The sequence below is a fragment of the Henckelia pumila genome, chromosome 2 (genome assembly GCF_033568475.1).
Source record: "Henckelia pumila isolate YLH828 chromosome 2, ASM3356847v2, whole genome shotgun sequence".
In the NCBI taxonomy this organism is placed as follows: domain Eukaryota; kingdom Viridiplantae; phylum Streptophyta; class Magnoliopsida; order Lamiales; family Gesneriaceae; genus Henckelia; species Henckelia pumila.
Window position 1 is genome coordinate 129,163,163 of NC_133121.1, and position 23,279 is coordinate 129,186,441.

General features: G+C 34.9%; 1 protein-coding gene across 1 annotated transcript; it reads right to left on the minus strand.

Annotated features, from left to right (window-relative positions):
• Window positions 1-481: 481 nt before the first annotated feature.
• On the minus strand, window positions 482-8,881 carry LOC140880049 (uncharacterized). The gene is made up of 10 exons (XM_073284133.1): window positions 8,128-8,881; window positions 7,931-8,029; window positions 7,561-7,772; window positions 6,563-6,756; window positions 5,327-5,432; window positions 4,903-5,234; window positions 3,957-4,388; window positions 3,296-3,377; window positions 1,638-3,203; window positions 482-1,011 (listed from the first exon to the last, which is right to left on the minus strand). The coding sequence occupies exons 1-10, from the start codon at window positions 8,193-8,195 to the stop codon at window positions 860-862; spliced, it is 3,243 nt and encodes a 1,080-aa protein (XP_073140234.1). The 5' UTR covers window positions 8,196-8,881; the 3' UTR covers window positions 482-859.
• Window positions 8,882-23,279: the final 14,398 nt, after the last annotated feature.

Below are 23,279 nucleotides of genomic sequence, written 5' to 3' on the forward strand. Positions count from 1 at the left end.
TTGTTGATATGATTGCGTAGGTAGGACTGAAATTCTATTTGGCACTGAAACCGAGTAAAAGTCAAACTTATATCCAAAAACTTGCAAAAGGAAAGCATTCATGACAATGTTTCTTCTTACTATTATCCTCTTTACCTTTTCTTTTGTTGACCCAGAAATGAGAGTGTTTTTTTAGAGCAGCATAAATGAAGCAAAAAGAACCTGTTTCGAAGAGAATTTTTCCCACATTGGCCTACATGTTTCCTGCACCAAAACCTAAATGGAACCACATCCATCTGAGAAAGGAACAAAATATGCCGGCTTATTTTGGTTATCTGCTGAGAAAATACACGTATTCTCAATTTGGATGAAATCGAAAAACGAAGCCGAGGCAAGGACCTCAAGAAAATAATTCTTCAAGCTTAACGAACATATTTTGAATACAGGATTTTGCACAAGGATGCATTCTAAAAACTAATATCAGCTTAAACAAAAGCACGTGTTATGTGTTTAATCTACAAGAGAGAATTGGCCAAGTGCGTCGATTCATCATACATTACATGGATCTTTGATTACAAAACTAAAAATAAAGACCAGCTCTAGCGTAGCTTTCAACAGTCACGGCTTAGCTAAACAAAGAAATATAACAGGAAAATTAAGAGAAAATAAGATTCAACTGTCACAATCATCACATCCATAACAAAGTGAGGAAGTTCCTGTAATCTCCATCCCATTCTCAATATAATTTCAAGTTACAGAGGAATGAAACCATATTCTACAAGTTTGCTCACCAAGAGGGTGTGTACCAACCGTTCTGCAATTGCAAAGATGGCATTTTCCAATATCGACATGGATCACCCTTCCATGTGGTAATGTTCAACTATCTATATTGGAATTCCAAGTCTGGTTCGTACCCATGACTTCCACGGTTATGGCTAGGAGCGAAAGGGTGGGACTGCTTCGAGTTCGCACGGCGCTCCATTTCTATTAACCTCTGAAAAGCCTCAGAAGGATTGCCTCCAGAATCAATATCTGGGGCCAATTCAATCGCGAAAATCAGATTGAAATTTAGATTCTAAAACTTCAAAGTAACCATGTTACGACTGACAAGTATTTGCAGAGTAGCCAATTTTTTCTATTGCAAGTTACGGAGACATATACAACAGTAACAGTTAGGTCAACTAGGAACCATAGGAACCAAATGATGAAAAATATTATGGAAGAGTAGGCTGAGAATGACAAGTTACTGGTAATGCTAAAATCTCAAAAAGTTAGCAACTTTCTACATCATGAACTGCTTCCTGGGAGAATAAATTCTTAATTTTAGATCTGTAATATGAAAAAGAAATAAAAAAAATGCATAAAACAGCTACTCCTATAAATTTAGTAACCAAGTGAAAATCTTCTTAATCTTACGAGTCACAAGTTCAGCTACTCATTATTGCTAATTTTTAGGACAAATGACACACAGGAACAACCTATAAAAAATATATTAAGGGCCACCCCAGTAGATAAACTCTTTTTTACAGTTCTCTTCATTAATTCATTCATTGAAGTTTGGTATAATGGTACCCCTAACTATTGTAAGCTTGAGTTAAAAAGGACAGAGGCATAGTCAGTTTCACCTAATGGTAACATCAGATTTGTAAATGATTTACCTGTAAAAGGAACCCCATGGCTGCCAATTTTTGGCATATGATGCCCAAAAGAGTAATTTTGCATCTTATTCATTTCCGGTAAAAAGTAAGCCGCTTGATTGCCACCCCTTGAAAAGTCAGGTAACATGTTAGGACGACGGTTTCCTGACATTTGCATCTGCTGATGCAAAGCTGAATGATGTGATGGAATATCAAATCCTGCGACCCTAACATTCTGGTGAGGAAAAGAAGGCCGGTTCATATTTGACTGAATTTGATGGTTGACTAGAGAATCGTGGCTAAACATGGTTTCAGGACCCCGCAACTTCATCTGGGGATTCATGTGAGCAGGATGTGACTCCAAGGGATGATATATTGGCCTCACTTGAGACATTTGTGGCGTCTGAAACTGCGGTAAAGATTGCTGCATCTGAAGGCTGCGATAGGCTATGTGAGGCTCCACTTGTTCATAAGGATCGCGTACAAAGTGCCGTTTCTCCAAGACTCCCATGAGTTGTTGGTCTTTAACAGAACTGATAGCCCCCAGTTTGTCCATTATATCAACATGTCCATCTAAAGAAGGGTTCAGATTATTACTCGAACTACCAATTGACATAAATTTCGACATCCAGTGTTCACGAGGATCGTTTGAAGAAAAGGAGCTGAATTCAGGCATCCGAGTTTCAGCACCCTCTTGAAACTCAATGTGCATTGGACCTGCTTCTGTATGATGCTTCGATAAAGTTCTATCAGTTAGGGAACCATCAAATCCGTTCCAGTTCTCAGCCTTACTCAGCTTTGTCTGTTGTTTGTGATTTGAAGCTGGAATACCATAGTCATGACCTGGTCTTTGCAAGCCGAATTCGTTGCGTCTAGGGGAAGCAAGGCCATTATCTGAGGCTGGAAAGGGTAATCCAGGAGGGTCTGAGGCATCGACTTGAGCAGACCCGATGGAGCCCCTTTGGACAGAAACAGGTGCTTCAACTGATTGTAGCTCCTTCATAAAAGCAGTTCCAAAGAGTGTTTCAAGTGTCAGGCTATTAACAGAACTGGGGACATTACTATTGTTCTCTTCCCGTTTAGGCATATTGACTGTTGTCTCCACATTATGTTCTTGAGAACCTGATAATTTATCCCCTAAATTGATATCCACATCAGAGTTTACACTCCGTTCAGTTCCCTTTTGCAAAAGAGAAAGCAGGTGTATAGATGCATGACCGTCAACCTGCACACTTTGTCGTTCAGTATTTGCACTACTTGAACTCGAACCTTTTGAGACTGAGAGCCCAGCTGTGCTTTTTGCACTGTACTCCGATAAAATTGATTGTTCAAGATCTTCACAGGTAAGCATAGCAGGGATAGTCTCCTCATCGTTGTTAATGCTTAGCTGGTTAGCGACACCAATATCAGTAGACATGATGTCTAATTTAAACTGATCTGATTGTTCTGAAGTTTTAGAGGAGAAATCAGGTGGAAATCGATCAGCTGCTTCTGAGTTAGAAACTTGCAATCTAACTTTATCACCGCCGACTATTAGTGATAATAAATCATTTGGCCTCCCAGATGACATATCAACAGACTTTGCTTCTGCAAGATTTTGAAAATGGAAAAATGAAAATCAAATCAACACAACAGCTTCAGAAGTTTTCCAATATTCAAAGTTAAGTAAACCATCACACCTTCATCAAAAAACCATTGGGCAAACTTTGAAGACGGGACAGAATCCGGGAGCCATGTATCATCAGGTTTACTGTCATGATGCTGAACAATGATACATCCAAAGCATAGTAAGTAACAACTCAAGCAACTCAAAATCACATGAAAAGACTTTTTTTGGACCTAGAAGTGATCAATCACCTTACATACCCAACTACTATCAAGAAAGACCAGAAGACTGATATCTAAAAAAAAAAAAAAAGAACTAGACTGAATAAATCAACAAGAACAACACTCTATATCAACTGGTAAACACAAGCAAAAAAAAACTTGGACAGACAATGACATCTGTTTAATATAAAATTTGGCAAGTAAAACACTAAAAGATTTCCAAAATGCCACAGACAAATGACCATTCATTCGCAGTCCAGTTTTATTCCACAACAAAGTGATTTAACTTTTTGTAAATATCAAAAGTTTTCACAAGCCATTGTGTGTGCATATTCCTCTGCACGGAATTTTCTTAAAGAGAAAAGGGAGTTATTCAAATTCGTGAAGACGTATCATCTACTTTAAATTTCAAGAAACATAATCAATCGCCTTGAAAAAAAGTGAGATGGTAATATTACAGAAACAATTGCAGGAATCAGACATGCAACAGGAATGCATTTAAATTTGAATAACCTCAGCTGAAGTAGAACCACCAGAATTCATGGATAATGTGCTGCCAAAAAAGTTCTCCAACACTGAAGTTGAATAATTTTGATTATATTCGCTAACAGTATTCTCGGATACTTTACCATCAGTATCCTCTGATACTTTGGCATCAAGTTCTACTATCCCAAAGTCATCCAGGGTTCCATGAAAATTAAAATGACCAGAGCTGTGGGATATATGATCTTTCATGCCAAGTTTTGTGGACAAATCCAAACTTGGGCGTAAATTCACAGTGTCATCTTTGTTTGAAAGGTGGGGGTGCTTCATTTTCTCTGCAGGCTGCCCATCAACTAAATTCATCTCCCCAGACAGCTGTTGCTCTAAATCATCTTTCGTATTATTTTGGATAAGGTTGACTTCAGATTCTGAGAGGCCTACCCCAGTTACAGGTTTCTTGACCTATAATAAGCAAAAAAGATCTGAATATTCAGGATAACCAATTTTACTGGTTTTGTGACGGTAAAAAATTCAAAGAAAAAGAGTATGAACTGAATCTCAAGAGAAACCTCCCATACACGAGGGAAACTGGGAGATATAGAAAAGGGAAGGGGGAAGGGGAATAACGTAGCATATCACAGTTGACATAAAATAAATAGTCACTTCTTTATCTTCATTGAGGCCATTAGTTAGCAACAAAAAAGTGCCGACTACTGAAGTTTAAAAATCAATCGGCACATATCAAGGAGGTAGTGTCACATAAAGAAAGAAAATGTTAATATCCCACTTCAAAACATCTAATCAATGAGGCAAAGAGAAATCTACCAACACGTTAACAGAGCACACGAATCCATACAAAAAGAGGCCAGAGAATGAGATCGTGAATATTATGAAAAATCATTTAAAGATGTTCCAAAGCATATCAGTATCTTTAATCAAAAAAATAATATAAAAAGGGAAAGTTGAACCAACATACCTCTGACAAAGGAGGATGAATAACAGATTTCACACCAGAATTCTTATCAAGAACATTGCTTTGAAAACCAGGCGGAACAAGTGGTCTAGATGCAGGAGAGTGTGAAGCAAATGAAGATTTCTCAAGATCATTTTTCTCAAGATCATTACTAATGATAGGAATTGCAGCAGAGACCTCAAATTCATTTTTCCTCACAAAATGTCCACTTTCCTCCTTTCTATCATCCAAATCTTCAAAAAGGTCTGAGATACCATCTTTCTGATTCTCCAGATTCGTTTTTTGCTTCTCCTGAAGAGTCTTTTGCTGTTCTTTCCTCATCATCTCAAAAGAGGCTGATTTTAAATGGGAATGTAACAGAAAATAAATTAGAACAGAAGCATAATTACATAGAGCTACAATGATTCCAATAAGAATAAATCAAAACCTCTTCTCTTCCTCTCCTCCTCTGCTCTATCCTCACTGGTATACTCCATTGAACCAAAAGTTTCATCGTTGTAGGAGTCTGTGTCTCTTCTTGAATGAGGTACAGCCTGAAAAAAATTAGAAGTCATACAAGATCAGTCAAAGGCATGCACGGATCATTTATCGGCATGAGAATTACAGTAATTAACAGAGATACCAAACAAGAAAAACAAAAAGGCTAAGACACAAATTTTAAAAAATACTGCCTGCTTCAATGAGTTATTGGGACTTGTTGAACAATTTACAACTAGTATCCATTGGTACGAGATACATGCGTATATATTAAATTTTGTATGGTGTTGTATATCCATTGACACGAGATGCATGCATAAATTTTTGGTGTTAAATAATGTGTAAAAAATCTAGAGATTATATTAAAATTATAAAGTTTAGACATAATTGTAATGAGATTTTTTAAATATTATTCAAATACAATACATTTTGTTATTTTAAAATTGATTATTTTTTGTAATACGTTTGTTATTTTAGGAGTGATATTAATATATAGTTCAAAAGTATAGATAAAGATAAAGAGGTGGAAACTCAATATCATTAGCTCATTCATTGCCCTTTTACGAGTACTCAATGGTTCAAAGCTTTGGAGGAGTTGGGTTTGGTATGGGTACCCCTAAATCAGTTCCGAATTTATTTGAAGCAAATCTTGGATTTATTTGTGCAGCAGAGGGAGAATCTTTTGGACCGTACTAGTTAATTGTACGATGGTTTGGTTGGAGAGAAACAGGAGAATTTTTATAATGGGGAAGAATCGGTTGGCATTTGCTGGGACAAGATCAAATTTACAGTTCCATTATGGGATTCGAAGACTAAGGAGTTCACTTTTTGTAGTTATAACCTTTTTTATATTCCGGTTACTGATTTGTACAGGGATCGGAGTCTTATGTTGTGCTAAGTTGACTCCGGCGTTTATCTCTTTTTTTGTGTGGACCTCTGGTCCACTTTTTGTATTTATAACGTTTTACATCTCTGCGAATATATTTTGTTTCCTATCTAAAAAAGATAAAGATAATTTTAGTAATTTTAAGAAAATTGCAAAGCGCATGAGATATGGTGGTTATCGTGTGCTACAAATTTGCTAACATATATTTATATGATATTTTTATTAAATGTACATTTTAGTAATATATGAGATGGGTATTTTTGGCATTTACATATATATGTATGTGTGTACACACTTAACCTTGTATGGCCGTGGAGGATGGTATGGCTCGTTGCTCTTGCTAAGTTGATAGTGCTCATTTGTTCGTATCTTTGCAGTCGACATCCCAGATGCATTTCCAAATGGTTTCGGAAATGAACCGCTGCCAAGGAGCCCATCATGTTCACGAGTTTGCCAAGACCCTCGAGCTTGATTCCCAAAACGCCTTCCAGATTCTATTTGATTAATGATGAATAAAAATATTGAAACCAGTAACCACAGATGATGGAACCAAAAATAAACTCTAAATTCTTATAAGGGCGCACAGTTAAACAAACAATTAGAAAAGAAAAGTTTACTGGTAGGTTTGGACTAAGAATAAGATAAATATAGGATAGAAAATATGCCTAGCTATCATCCACTCCAAGTACTCTATTTCTCGTTAGTTCAAGATCAAGCAGTACAGACATCAAACACCAAAGTAGGTAGTGTTATTAGATTACAAGTATGAATTTTTAACTGTAATCCGCCTCGACCTCTCGGGTAGACATCACAGCAATTCAAGCCCGTGTATATCCCTAAAGTAGAAAAGTGAAGCAACCAACAGACAAGTATAGATATGTTATGACATATCCCCAATTGAGGAGTTCAACTCAAAACCAGTATATTAGTAGAGCCTCTCGAGCTTAGGGAACACTCAACTATTTCTTGTGGACAATGTAAGAAATATAACAGCGCTAACACCATGAGAAGGGCAAAGCCCACTACGTTGGAAAAGTTTCACTCACCTACAGCTAAGTGTTGCACGCACCTTCATCCAACTTGTAATGCAGGCATTAGCTACATTATGGGCATTGACTATAGCCCTTTCCAAGGTCTCCTCTCAAAGTACTAATGCTAACCCAACCTCAAAAACTAGTTTATTATGTCGTGTAAACTCTTAACCGAAATATTGCTAAAATTACTTATGGAGACAGCATGTAGCCGATAGCATAAAACCATTCATCTTCTAAACTAATGAAGAAATGTTGAGACAGAACCTGAATCCCTGTCAGATTGAGAATCACTGTCTCGGTCATTCCTCCCTGAGGAACGGTTTTCCCACTTTCCATGAATACCCCTAGAGTAGTTACCAGAATCCCCTTGAGCGGGTGGAGATGAGCCATACTGGCCCCGTCTGAAACTCTGCAAGGACAAGCTCCCAGGAATTCTTGGTCGATCTGGTATGCTCTGAAAGGTGCCCTCAAACTCACTGCCTCAAATTCAACATATACATAGTTAAAACAATGATGGTCAGTAGTTAACAACATGCACAAAAAGAAGATAGAAATTTCAAACAAGTAACACAATAAACTTCACTAAGAATGTGATTTTTGGGTTTCCATGATGTAACTAGCTTCCAATTCTCACCTCAGCAGTGATTCATCAAATCCACTTGGAAGCCTCCTGCAGATATCCAAATTGCTCAAAGACAGTAGAAACTCCCTCGTATATGATAGTTTAGAACCCCTGAATAATCAAAACAGTCCTCCACTATTAATCCCAAACAAGATGTAATTATAAACCAGGGACAAAATAATTCAGCAGATAGAAAGTAAGGTAATCACTTTGAAACTACTTCGAAATTTCCAGAACCATTCTGCGGGTAGCCTTGATCTTCATTTTCTACACTCATTCTGCCGTTCAGAATCCCAGATAACTTTTCCACAAGCTAAAAATGAATTCTCAGCCACAACCTCTTCGAATTCACCAAATCTAATCCAATAAAGTATAACAAATACCGAAGGCAAATAAATCCCAGACTCAAACAAATCACTTCAAATATCCTCAACGTAAAATAAATCCCTTCGTTTCATTGAGCGAATACAGTACATATCCAAGTCAATGCAGCCAGCGTACCCAAAAACAGAAACAACACCTCAAGAAACTACCTGCAAGCTAAAATTCACCAACTGATCCAGCTGAATAATAATCCATGTCCCAATACCACCAAATCCAATACAAAAAAAAATTGGAAATCAACCCCTAATCATCCTAACCTAGAATGTTAAACCCCATCTATCAACAAATTTTAAACCCTTGGCTACAGTCACAATCTAATCTATACAAAATCTCAAACCTAGGGTTCGGCTACGAGAACGAAATGGACATACGGAAAACAAAAACTACGGTACAAAATTCCCTCAATCTTTTCTTCATACTTTTCGATAAAAAAAAGTCAGAATCACAAAATTCACCAGCACATCCACGCGTATATATGTGAACTGTTGATACATGGACGTATCGGTGAATACATATTCGAATCTGTATGTATATATATGTATTTTAGGTTTTGTTTGTAAAAAAGGGGAACGAGCGTGGAAGAAGTGTATTCCTTTTTTTTGAGATGAATAGCAAATACAATTTATAAATGCTCAGAAGATGGAGATCGTTCACGCGCTCTACAGGACGTGAAAGTCACCCAAATAAGGATAGAATCTAATATCACAACTCATATGAGACGATTATAATATATATATTCTACTCGAACCAATTCATGAAAAAAATATTATTTTTTATTTCAAAAGTATTAGTTTTAGGGGAAATTGCATATATTATCCCTGTGATATATCGGGTTCGATGATAACCCCTTGTGTAATATTTTTGAGCTAAAAACCCCCTGTGTTTCCGGATCTGTAACACACGCATACTATTCAAAATTTTACCATAAAAATGACGAAATTGTCCATATCTTATCTTTCCAAAGGAAGTACGAATCGGAAAAATTGATGTGTGTGTTTTGTTCGTATGAAAAAGAGGGTCACAGATCGGGGATTCTTTGGAAGATTGGTGGTCGGAGTTGGTCGGAAATTAAGGAAAACTAGTCGGCTTCGTGGTGAGTACCAACGTAAGATTGGAGCTGTAGCTCAACATATTGAAGGGAAAAAATGAATAAAAAAATGTCGAGGCTTGTAGGGGAGGTGAAGAGGAGTCTAAAGCAAGCAAGGAATGTCGGAAATACGGCTGGCCGGAGTCGTGATCGAAGAAGTTGAAGGTGACGAGTTCAATGGCCGAACTGAATGGGTATGATTTAAGTATATTTTGGACCAAATTTATAAAAAAAAAAAAAAAAAAAAAAACCTTGCATTTTCGCATCTATCCGCGCGTGAGCCACAAAACCCAGCAGGAGGGGTGCGCGTGCTACAGATCCGAAAACACATGGGGTTTTTAGCTCAAAAAAAATTCACAAGGGGTTATCAGCGAACACGGAATTTCACAGGGGTGATATATGCAATTTCCCCATTAGTTTTATTATAAATGTGAGTCATTTCGATCCGTCTCATCAATGTAAATCCGTGATAGCGTGTCAAAAGAAATCTATTTTTTTTATTAATAGTTTACTAAATTGATCTCATTTAAATTCTTTTTCTTATTTATAGAAATCAAATTTGAATTGCAAGTTTTTAATTGGTTAACGATTTGAAAGAAGTATGATTGAGTCTATCCACTGAAACAATCATTAATGGGTTTTGTAAAATAATTCATGGTTGAATAAATAAATATTCATTTAGCTTATATTTGCAAAGTACCAAAATAAAATTTATTATCTAGGCACACGAACGTATATGAAGTATGAAAATATTTAAGTATATAGTTTTCTGAGCGGTAGAAACTATATTTGTGTTCGAGTTAAATGTTTAATCAATAATCAAGAGTTCGATTATCTTTATCAACATTTTATCGGATAAACCTAATACATGTCGTGTGTCCAATTATTTATTTGACTAACATGGTTTACAAGTAACAACGTTAGCTTTGAGCTGGTTTAATAATAATAACTATGTTAATAATGTCAAAGAAATTAGTTAGGTTATTTCGGTCTTTCTCACTCCAGAGATGGAAAGTGCAATGATTGTTTGTCTAAACACGAGGTGAGGAAAAATAATTATATTGTGATGATAATTTGAAATAGTTTATATATTTTTTTTTCCTTTCACAACAACTTGTTTTTTTATTTTTGAAACAGACAAAAACGAGGAGGATCGAATGACGAAAAAAAGAGAGAGCAAAAAACAAATTTCATGAGCAACAACATTTGTTGTATATGAATGTCTTAAACTCTTTAAAGTGAAATGTCTCAATAAGTCATGAATATCATTGTGAGGATCCGAGTACTAATCTCTCATTTCAATACAATTAACCAAATAATCATAATAATTAGTCAAGCATCAAAGACTAAATAAGATAAACAAAATTTTTTTTTTTTTTTATAAAAAAATAGAGCACCTCGCTCGATCGGTGAAAAACACCCGATCGAGCGAGCCCTGAAGCCAACTTCTCGGGTTGGGAATATTTTGGCCTCGCTCGATCGGTTAATCTTCACCGATCGAGCGAGCCCAAAATGCTCACTCACTGTTTCCAATATAAGGGCCTCGCTCGATCGGTGATAATCACCCGATCGAGCGGGCTCATTGTGCAGAAAAAAAAACAGAAGATCTTTTGCTGTCAAAAGTGAGTCCCTTCCATTCTTTTCCATTTAGCATCATCTCATGTATAATCTATACATAATCAAAGGCTAACATGCATTATAACATGATATAGCTAAAGAGTAACAAGATCACCATACTAGAATAAAGTCTCATACTAGAATCATGAGGCTACAACATGTTGTCTTAAGGATTTACAATCATCATTTATATCCTATGAACATCAACAACACAACAACATGATAGACAATAAGTCTTGGTAATAGTAGCTACAACATAATCATGCTTCTAGTGTTTACACTAAACATTGACAGCACAATGAACATCTAAACTCGGATCTCCACTCTAACTCTCAATCTCTGTTCTTCATGCTCGCCTCTGTCCTGATCCCGAAATACCTGTTGTCATGCGCACATACAAACACAACAACAGCCGGATATCTCCGGTGAGAAATACATTTCCCAGTATAAGCAACATATAGCATGCTATTAAGTTCAAGTGTAATTACTATCATAATTAATTCATAAAAATATTCATGAACCACAATACATGATATTATTCAAAGCATATAACAAAGGCATGCTATAAATCAAAGCGTAGCACAAAAACATGCTATATTCAAAGCATAACATAATCAGCCACACAAAGTCATCTATCAAATCTAAGTAGTGTCTTAGTCTTGACTCTACTTTTGTTTTTGTATGACTTCTTGATCTTGACTCTTAGTCTTAACTCTAGACCAAGACTTGACTATTTTCTCAACTCTCATCTAGGGATCCCGGTTTGAATAAGAACGCAACAAATCTCCTACCTACTCTCCCATTCGAGGTGGCGGTACGTTCTTATTTCCAAACTTTGGTCCACTATATCGATCTTCGGTCATAGGAGTCGATCTACTCCTACGCATATCGATACAAGTCCAAACATTCGGTAATTTGGCACATCTGCCTTTCTAAGACATGACACATCCGCCTTCAACTCTTTAAGATCTAGTGGCTTATCAAGATGCAACCAATTCTAGAAGCATTAATCTAAGCCACCTACAAGAGACAAGCTAATCTAGCAAGGAAAGACAATAGACTTATCTATCTATGCCATCACCTATCTCATACAATTCATCTATCAATTAAACAATCAAGAACATATATCTATGGACTTGAAAATAAATCAATTCCAACAAGAAACAAATAAGTATGTGGTTTAGGGAAACTCAAGTCAATCTAACTCGAGTTATATATCCCGTGGTTCGATGTTGGTTTATACCTTTCTTGTCTTGGTTTCAAGCTCTTCAAAGCTATCAAACTCTGCTCCTAAATCTGGTCAATCCATTTAACATACCCTTGTGTCAAAATTTGCTCAAACTTCAACCCAACTTCAAGGCAAAAAGGCTACAAACCTTGTTCTTTCTTCTACCGGTTTCAAAGTCGGGATTCTCGATTTGACGCCTCTTGATTGTAAACTGAAATCACAGCATATTTATCAAGGAAACATCAGATTTAATCATGTAAATGGCAGCTCAAGTATACAAGATCAAAACAGTTTCAAATCCGAAACCGACGGAGTAATGGTACAAAACCGGTAACCGAAACTAACTTCTATCAACTCTAACATTCATATCAGCTTCAAATACATCTTATAACAGCTGAAGATCCTCATATATCAACATAATCAAAGGTTATAATCTCGAAATAAATGCTAGAAAATTCATAAGAATTGCATACGACATTCAATCTTCAATCCGGTTGCGATATAACGATATTTAAAAGTTCAAGAACACACAACCATAATCACTTCTGATTCTGCCTCATAACATATTTTTGAATCAGCCTAAGTCTCATAAATACTTACATCAATAGATAGCCCTTCTTGTGAGGAGTCCGGAACTCTTTTCGGAATCGAATTCGGACAAACGGATCACAAGAAATCAAGGATTGAAGATGATAAAAAATCTTGAGCTTTCTTTTCCTCTCTCTCTCGGTTTTGGTTTTCAAAATTCTGAACATGTACATGTATTTACACGTTCCTATTCATAATAAAGACATGTGTCCATGCACTTTTCCCATATTTGCACTTTGGCCCCTCAAATCTCCAATAATTGCAATTTGGTCCTCAGCCTTTAATTTAATTTAATTTCAATCCTAATAAATTAAATATACTCGGATTAAAATTAATTAATTTTGGATTAGATCAAATAATCCCGGGCCTTACAATTCTCCCCCTCTAAGATCGGATTTCGTCCTCGAAATCTCTTGCAATCGATACGCACATAAGATAAGGAATAGGAGAAATACTGAATAAGAACTCAGATCAGGAGAATAACTCAGAATAACATTGTCTCATATCAGATTCATCTTCTCAATAACTTATTCAGTTCTACGACGAATCCACTGATTCAAATCTGAGTTGCTTTTCTTCCTTATCAAATAGTAATATCATTTGCTCGACATAGATTAATGTCTCGTCAAACTTAATTTCATCTGACTGAAGTACATAAGCAGTCTCATTCTAATATGTCGCGAATATCAGATAGAAATGGAGGAAATAAAAGTCGACAGACAAGATTTCCTACTTCTTCAGAAGTGTCATCGGATTCAACAATTCTCTAAGATAATAGTCGTCGCTTGTTAAATCAAACAATACATTCGAAACCAAAGAATTTGCAAACATACTCAATCTTCCTGTTCAAAGCACAAAATCGGTGTCTAATCTGCGTATGTTTTGCTTCTCAATCATCAACTATCTTTATTCTATTCTGGAAAAGCTTCTCGTTCTCTACCTTCATTGCGACCCATAAAAAAAATCTGATAGTTGTTCCAGAAATTACCATCTCCAAGTGGCAATATTAGTCAGCTAATACCAAATCAGGTATTAGGATTCTGAACATCTTCTCAACTTTTGGATAGTCAATTCAGACAATCCATCGATAAGAGGATGGTAGGATGAAATCACATACAACCATTTACTCAAAAATATCTGACAATCGATGCCACAGTCTATCAAATAAATCTAAAGTCTCTAACTCGACAATAGATTTTTAATACTTCTTGACATCTCATCATGTCATTAACTTCTTTTACAACTATCTTCTCCTATCCGTAGCATAACCAATATTGCATATTCGTTTATTTGTCGACATCTACTTAGGTAAATCGCAAACTCAAAACGATCAATAGCGCATCAGTACCATACAACTCAAAATAGTACCCTGACACAATAGATTTCAACATCTTTACAACATCATCGAGTCATATCAATTCCAGAAGCAAACCCTTTTGACAATTTTTCATAGCAAGGAATAACATTTCTTGTATAGATCCTAGCTATTTTATCATATTGTATAACGTCAAATACAACATATCATGCTATCTGTAAGAACTATCAAATACGATACCACAATCTCATACCAATATAGATAGTTTTCAGAATAAAATTCAACGGCATTTAATCTTCTTTCGATTCTGAACTACAAATATGTTCATAAACCATTCAATTGATCTCGCTCAGTTTAATTAATTGACAGTCTAGGCTTTAGAACCAAGAATTCTATCACATCTGCATTCATTTCTCATCTGTTAGAATCGATAAATTCTGTAACTGCTCAAATCAATCAGCTAGTCAAGGCAAACAATAGCAAGTCATCATTGTGGCCTTATTCAATTTCTGATCATTAGCCCAAAATCTCACTGGTCTGTATTTTTTTTCAATTCTTGTAGTTCTGTTGGTGCCATTCTAAAAGGTACTTTCGAAGTCAATAAGATACCTGACATCAGTTACATATCGAAGTCCATCTCACAGACTGAAAGTAATCCAAGAATTTCATCTGGAACATATCAGTAATTACCTAACCATTGACAGATTAGTCAATTTTGGACTAGCTTTCATCATATCTGTTGCATAATAAAGAATTCCCTTGCTCTTTCTGCAATCATCGATTCACAAATAGATAGATAGATATCAAAGAAATTCAAAATTTCAAACTCTTATCGTAAAATTCCCATCCTTTTATCAATTCAGTTCTGAATCTCATACTTTCTGAATCAATCTACGACATCCTTGTACTTGGTTAACATATCTAACCCGATAATTCAGTCATAATCTGAAAAATCAAGCACAATACAGTCTCTATCTCTCACATTACCTTCAAACTGTAGTATACCTTTCCTGACAACTCTGACAGAAATAAGACCTCCCCTCCTAAGTAAAGAGATCACAACTACAGAACATAATGGCTCAGAGGTAATGCAGGCAACATGACAAAGTGCTCAAAAAGAACATATGCGAAGGATAGGTATATCGCAATATAAAACTAGGCAATAGAACAATTACCTGCTAAACATCATCTGAGGTTTGGCTTTCTGACTGAGTCTCAGATTTCGAAGACTCCATACCTTGTGATCTTCGAGAGTCTCGCTGGGGACACACTCTTGCAAAATGGCCTGGCTGACGACATATGTTGCAATTACCAGAGACTCCTTGGCATTGCTCAGTTTGATGTCTTCCTCCACATCGATTACAATACACACCGGTATAATTGGAACTCACCTGTCTTCCACTGGAACTGGGGAAACTACTCTCTGTTTTCTTGAACTGTTTCCCTTGAGCTTTCAGAAATTTTTTCCTCCCATTGTTGCTGCTACCGCTCTCATATCTGGGGAATGGAGATTAAAACTGAGCTGATTGTTGTGGCTGTAGTGGTGGCTGTGAGACAATCAATGTTCTTTGCTGTCTAAGTAATCCAGCCTCTGCTCCCTTTGCTTGATCAATCGCATCAGCAAAAGTATTCGGTCTCCCCGTGTTCACCAAAGTAAACACATCAGAATTCAGTCCATTAATGAACTGATCAGCCATTGCCTCATCACTATCAGAAACATGTGGAGCAAAGCGTAGCAAGGTAGAAAACTTTGCAACATATTCTTCAACATTTAAATTTCCCTGGTTCAGATTGGAAAATTCAGCACCCTTGTCTTTGCGATAAGATACTGGAAAGAAACGTTGGTAAAACTCAATTTTGAAGACTTTCCAGGTGATCACTGTACCTCGATGCTCCAAGGCTCTCTTGGTTGTAAACCACCAACTCTTTGCAACTTCATGCAATTGATGGCCTATCAGTCTGACTCTCCGTTCATCACTGTAATCAAGAGAATCAAACAACATTTCTATATCATCAAGCCAACTTTCACAAGCTACTGAATTTTCCGTCCCCTTCAAAATCGGCGGTTTAAAAGACTGAAATCGTTTCAACAGTATTTCCATAGGTGAAGCTGTAACATTCATCAAATCATCGGATATAATGACCTGTTCTATTCTCGGTGCTTCTGGTGTTTGTGGCACTGTCGGGGCTACATTCACCTGTTCTGGAAATGTCTGTGTTTCATTTTCCTGTTCAGGTTGAGGATTTGCCACTGTCTGTCTAGTAGTTGGTCGTCCTGGTTGTCGAGACATATTTGATTATCAACATGGTAAGAATACCAAAACATGCTTCCAATCAATTCAGATAGTCGGGTAACATGTCATAAACCATATAACACATGCTTGAATCATGTCAGATATTCCAAGAAACATGTGTCTTTAACCAACATATCATACTTTCAAATAAAATAAATACAACATCATATAAGTAAATACTTGAAAGTAAACCATGCTAGCATTTACACATATAATTCAATTATGTAAATAAATCTCAGCATGATCAAATAAGTAAGCAGGGAATAAGACTCGATCTACCCCACTTACTATCTATCTTAGTCCAGAATTTTCTTGCTCTGATACCACATGTTGTGAGGATCCGAGTACTAATCTCTCATTTCAATACAATTAACCAAATAATCATAATAATTAGTCAAGCATCAAAGACTAAATAAGATAAACAAAATTTTTTATTTTTTTTTAAAAAAAATAGAGCACCTCGCTCGATCGGTGAAGAACACCCGATCGAGCGAGCCCTGAAGCCAACTTCTCGGGTTGGGAATATTTTGGCCTCGCTCGATCGGTTAATCTTCACCGATCGAGCGAGCCCAAAATGCTCACTCACTGTTTCCAATATAAGGGCCTCGCTCGATCGGTGATAATCACCCGATCGAGCGGGCTCATTGTGCAGAAAAAAAAAACAGAAGATCTTTTGCTGTCAAAAGTGAGTCCCTTCCATTCTTTTCTATTTAGCATCATCTCATGTATAATCTATACATAATCAAAGGCTAACATGCATTATAACATGATATAGCTAAAGAGTAACAAGATCACCATACAAGAATAAAGTCTCATACTAGAATAATGAGGCTACAACATGTTGTCTTAAGAATTTACAATCATTATTTATATCCTATGAATATCAACAACACAACAACATGATAGACAATAAGTCTTGGTAATAGTAGCTACAACATAATCATGCTTCTAGTGTTTACTCTAAACATTGACAGCACAATGAACATTTAAACTCGGATCTCCACTCTAACTCTCAATCTCTGTTCTTCATGCTCGCCTCTGTCCTGATCCCGAACTACCTATTGTCATGCACACATACAAACACAACAACAGCCGGATATCTCCGGTGAGAAATACATTTCCTAGTATAAGCAACATATAGCATGCTATTAAGTTCAAGTGTAATTACTATCATAATTAATTCATAAAAATATTCATGAACCACAATACATGCTATTATTCAAAGCATATAACAAAGACATGCTATAAATCAAAGCGTAGCACAAAAACATGTTATATTCAAAGCATAACATAATCAGCCACACAAAGTCATCTATCAAATCTAAGTAGTGTCTTAGTCTTGACTCTACTTTTGTTTTTGTATGACTTCTTGATCTTGACTCTTAGTCTTAACTCTAGACCAAGACTTGACTATTTTCTCAACTCTCATCTAGGGATCCCGGTTTGAATAAGAACGCAACAAATCTCCCACCTACTCTCCCATTCGAGGTGGCGGTACGTTCTTATTTCCAAACTTTGGTCCACTATATCGATCTTCGGTCATAGGAGTCGATCTACTCCTACGCATATCGATACAAGTCCAAACATTCGGTAATTTGGCACATCTGCCTTCCTAAGACATGACACATCCGCATTCAACTCTTTAAGATCTAGTGGCTTATCAAGATGCAACCAATTCTAGAAGCATTAATCTAAGCCACCTACAAGAGACAAGCTAATCTAGCAAGGAAAGACAATAGACTGATCTATCTATGTCATCACCTATCTCATACAATTCATCTATCAATTAAACAATCAAGAACATATATCTATGGACTTGAAAATAAATCAATTCCAACAAGAAACAAATAAGTATGTGGTTTAGGGAAACTCAAGTCAATCTAACTCGAGTTATATATCCCGTGGTTCGATGTTGGTTTATACCTTTCTTGTCTTGGTTTCAAGCTCTTCAAAGCTATCAAACTCTGCTCCTAAATCTGGTCAATCCATTTAACATACCCTTGTGTCAAAATTTGCTCAAACTTCAACCCAACTTCAAGGCAAAAAGGCTACAAACCTTGTTCTTTCTTCTACCGATTTTGAAGTCGGGATTCTCGATTTGACGTCTCTTGATTGTAAACTAAAATCACAGCATATTTATCAAGGAAACATCAGATTTAATCATGTAAATGGCAGCTCAAGTATACAAGATCAAAACAGTTTCAAATCCGAAACCGACGGAGTAACGGTACAAAACCGATAACCGAAACTAACTTCTATCAACTCTAACATTCATATCAGCTTCAAATACATCTTATAACAGCTGAAGATCCTCATATATCAACATAATCAAAGGTCATAATCTCGAAATAAATGCTGGAAAATTCATAAGAATTGCATACGACATTCAATCTTCAATCCGGTTGCGATATAACGATATCTAAAAGTTCAAGAACACACAACTATAATCACTTCTGATTCTGCCTCATAACATATTTTCGAATCAGACTAAATCTCATCAATACTTACATCAATAGATAGCCCTTCTTGTGAGGAGCCCGGAACTCTTTTCGCAATCGAATTCGGACAAACGGATCATAAGAAATCAAGGATTGAAGATGATAAAAAAATCTTGAGCTTTCTTTTCCTTTCTCTCTCGGTTTTGGTTTCCAAAATTCTGAACATGTATTTACACGTTCCTATTCATAATAAAGACATGTGTCCATGCACTTTTCCCATATTTGCACTTTGGCCCCTCAAATCTCCAATAATTGCAATTTGGTCCTCAGCCTTTAATTTAATTCAATTTCAATCCTAAATAATTTAAAAATATTAGAATTTAAATCAAAACTCTAAATATTCCCAAATTAAATATACTCGGATTAAAATTAATTAATTTTGGATTAGATCAAATAATCCCGGGCCTTACAATCATTCACCAATTTGTCGATATATCTTAGTTCATCGTTTGAGTTTGTAACTGTTCGTACATTTATAAGTAAATATGATGTTACGTGAACTTGTTGTAAATGTCGAACATACATAACTTTTATATTTCTTCGACGACGAATACTTCACCATGTAGCACTGATGGCGGTTTGGGAATGGCCTTCCCAAAAACACAATAACACCTTTAGCATTATGATCTAGAGACGTACTCCTCCAATACCAAACAGATTTTGCCTCGAATTGTAGCAAGTATCGACATCCATCCGCAGCTGTTCCCTTGGTGGGGTTGACCAATCACACTGGATTCAATTTCGAAATAATTATTTATTTAACATCTGAGATGTTTTTGGAAAAACGGAGTTTGAAAAAGGAAATACAGTGGTGAAGTTGGAATTTTCTTGAACAAAGTTAAGATGGAGCTTTTTTAGTGATTTTTTTTAGTGGGAAAAAACCTTAAAAAGCCCAAAAATATATTTAATATATATCATTTACTTAAAATACAATCATGAAATTTACACACGGTAGATCCAATTATTCAAAATTTACTCATCAATATAATATTAATTATACCAATGTATTTAGATATGAACCATTAGATAGATAGTTTGGTTCTAATTAGCATCTCATGTAATTTACCCTTATTTATAAACGTGAGTTGGATAGATGTAAATGAAAGTTTTTCTTCAACAATAAATCAAACCCTCTTTTGACGGAATAAAAAATCTTTTCATTTAATTGATATATACTAGTAAAATAACAGAAAAATATTACATAATATAGACACTTAAATATATATGTATATGTATATGTATATGTATAGAGGTTTACTTTACTATACATTTTATACAAGTGAAAAGGAAATAGGTTATGAAATATGATATATTATCATTATAAATATTTCTATGAGTCTGTCTCGCAATCAATTTTGCAGGCTAAATTTTTGAATCGAGAAAAAATTGTTATTTTTTTTATGTCAAATGTATTACTTCCACTACAAATATAAATCGAGACGACTCGTTTCATAAATATAAATTTATGAGACCATTTTTTTTTAAAAAAACCCACTCCATACTCAATACTCATATAGCCTTCACAATATCAAGTTTTAATTAGTAATAAATTTTGAATGTCATTTTTTAATATCAAAATATTTTTGAATTCTTAGTATATGTGTTTTTTTTGACAAGTCACAAGACTCGAACACAAGCATCGGTTTTCCAAATTCTTTTACGAGCATGTCAATGGCTCACTGCTAGGGTTGTTAATTTAGTCGGCCCGCCCCGCCTTGGCCACAATCAAGCAGGACGGGATTATCCAGCCTGCTATCATGATGGGTTGAGAATAATCCAATCCATCCCAACTCAACTCAAACACGTCATGTGTTTGCAGGTTGAGCGGCCAGCCCACCAAAAACTTAAAAAAATCAAAAGAAAAAAAAAACATATGATTTTTTTTTTAAAAAAAAATTATACACAAACAAATATAAATGACACATATTTAAAAATCCAAGTCATTATGAATAATATAAATATTCAAAATTAACCAATTATTATAAATTATATAAATCTTTTAAAGCTTTTCAACCATATATAATTCATTTCAAATACTATAAATTTCAAAACTTATCAACGATACATAAATATTTATTTAAAATACCAATTATAATATAATTAAAAAAAATTTGTCTGGCAGGCCCACCACTCCCGCCTTGACCCACGGCCAAATGGGCCAAACCATTTCGACCCGCTTTCAAGCGGACTGCTAAATGTACGACCCAAACCGTCCTTTTTTTAGTAATTAGATAGATGGAGCTAAACCAAATTGACGAATCTAGTCACAATAGCTTTTCAAGAATTTCTAAAGCATTATTTGAAAGAAAAGAACATATATATTACTAATGACAACCTTTAATCAATATTTTTATAATCGAATCTATGATTGAACATGTATACCTTAAATAATGGTCCAACCGATCGGATCTATCGTATTGGAAAACTGTTTATATAATATAATATAGTGAATAATATATTTTAAATTTTAAAACCCAAAAAATATATATACATAGAAAATAAATATATATTTACCATTGTTTGAAAACTAAATAAATATGTGAATATATTCAAAATATCAATTATAGTTATATATTTTTTAAATAATAAATTAGTTAATTTTTAAAAATATAGTATTATTAAAATAATATTTTTATTAAAGTAAAAATTCCAAACAATTATGTATATATATATATATGTATATATATATATATATAACAAAATATTATATTTAAAGTTTAAAACATAAAAAAGTAAATTTTCGAAAAAAATTGAAAAAGATCGAAAAATTGGTTGAACTGGTTTTCGTGTTCTTGACCGGTCCGCTCGATTTTGATCGGTTTTGACGATTTGCCCGATAAAACTATTTTTTAAGATGTTTTTGACCAAACCTATAACCGATTTCAGGTCGAATCGGTCGGTCCGATTTTGAAAACATAGCTTTTAATTTAAGATCAAGAAGCAACACTTAATACTTATTCATTTTATTGTGTCACAATTGACTCAAAATTGCACATCACCAAAAATTTTGAAGTGATCTTGAGCTTTTAAAATAGGTCCAACCAAACAAATGGGTTGAAAAATCTCCCAACCCACCCGCCAAGTCAAATGATGGGTTGTGGCAATTAGTTGCAGGTCAATCCATCTCAACCCACTTATATAACTTAAAAAATGATTAAGCATGTCCTCTTGACCCATCCAATCCCGCGCAAATGGTGAGTAGCAGGTTGTACGTCCGCCAACTCGTTTTCACCACTCTAAATGAGTTGTTATAATAAGTTTGACATAGGATCATATTTGATGAAAATGGGATTTGAGAGTAGAGGTTTGATATACAATGATTTCAAATTCACAATAAGAGTAAAAGTGTGCTCCTGAACTTAGCCTAACGACATTAATCATGAATTTCTTTGTAATCCTTGTCAACTTTGCACTATCATACTTAAAAAATAAGCAAATATGGCGTGAGGATTTTAGTAATGGGTGGTAAAACTTGTGGTGGTGGGGTACACATATTCGAAATGGGTCGGCAGTAGTGCCATTAGAAGATGATCACGGCTACGCCATAGGATGATAGGACCTAGGAGTTGGGCATTCTGATGATTCGATCGTTTAAATTTTAGAAATTATTTGCACTAACCACCCATGTGAAATATTAAAAATGTATATTTCTTTCCTGTGAAATTTTAATAGGCATCTTCAATCCCGACCTTTTAAAAAATTAGCACACTCGCCCCTTCAGATGAGTGATTGTTGCGCACGCGCCCCTCATGCGACTGAGCAAAGATTTTGATAATTTTTTTTGCACCAAATACCCCTGTGAAATATAAAAAATAAATATTTGACCCATGTGAAAATAATTTTTAAATCTATTCAACCCATAATGCACAATTTTTAATAAAATCCAATTATAAATATTTAGCAAACATTTTTTGTTTTATTAATTTTTATTTTTTATTTTAAATGTATTATCATTAATTAATTATTTTCTAAAAAATATTATTACTTTATCATGTTATCATTATTTTATTAAACTCACTTCGTATTTCCAACTTTTTCATTAAACATGCATTCATAAACAAGTATTTAAATAATTTCAAGTATCAAAATATTGAACTAAACTGATAAGTTCAAACATATTACTTTTTCGATTTAGGATTATATATTATTGAACAAAAATTTAAATTTTTCGAGAATATACATTGCACAATTTATAATAAATAATAAAAAATAACATGCTTATATAATTCTAAATTAAAAAAGTAACATTCATGAACTTATCATTTGGTTAAATATTTTGGCATTTTTAGATATTTAAATTCTTATTTATGAATCATGTTTAATGGATAAGTTGTAAACACGAAATGATTT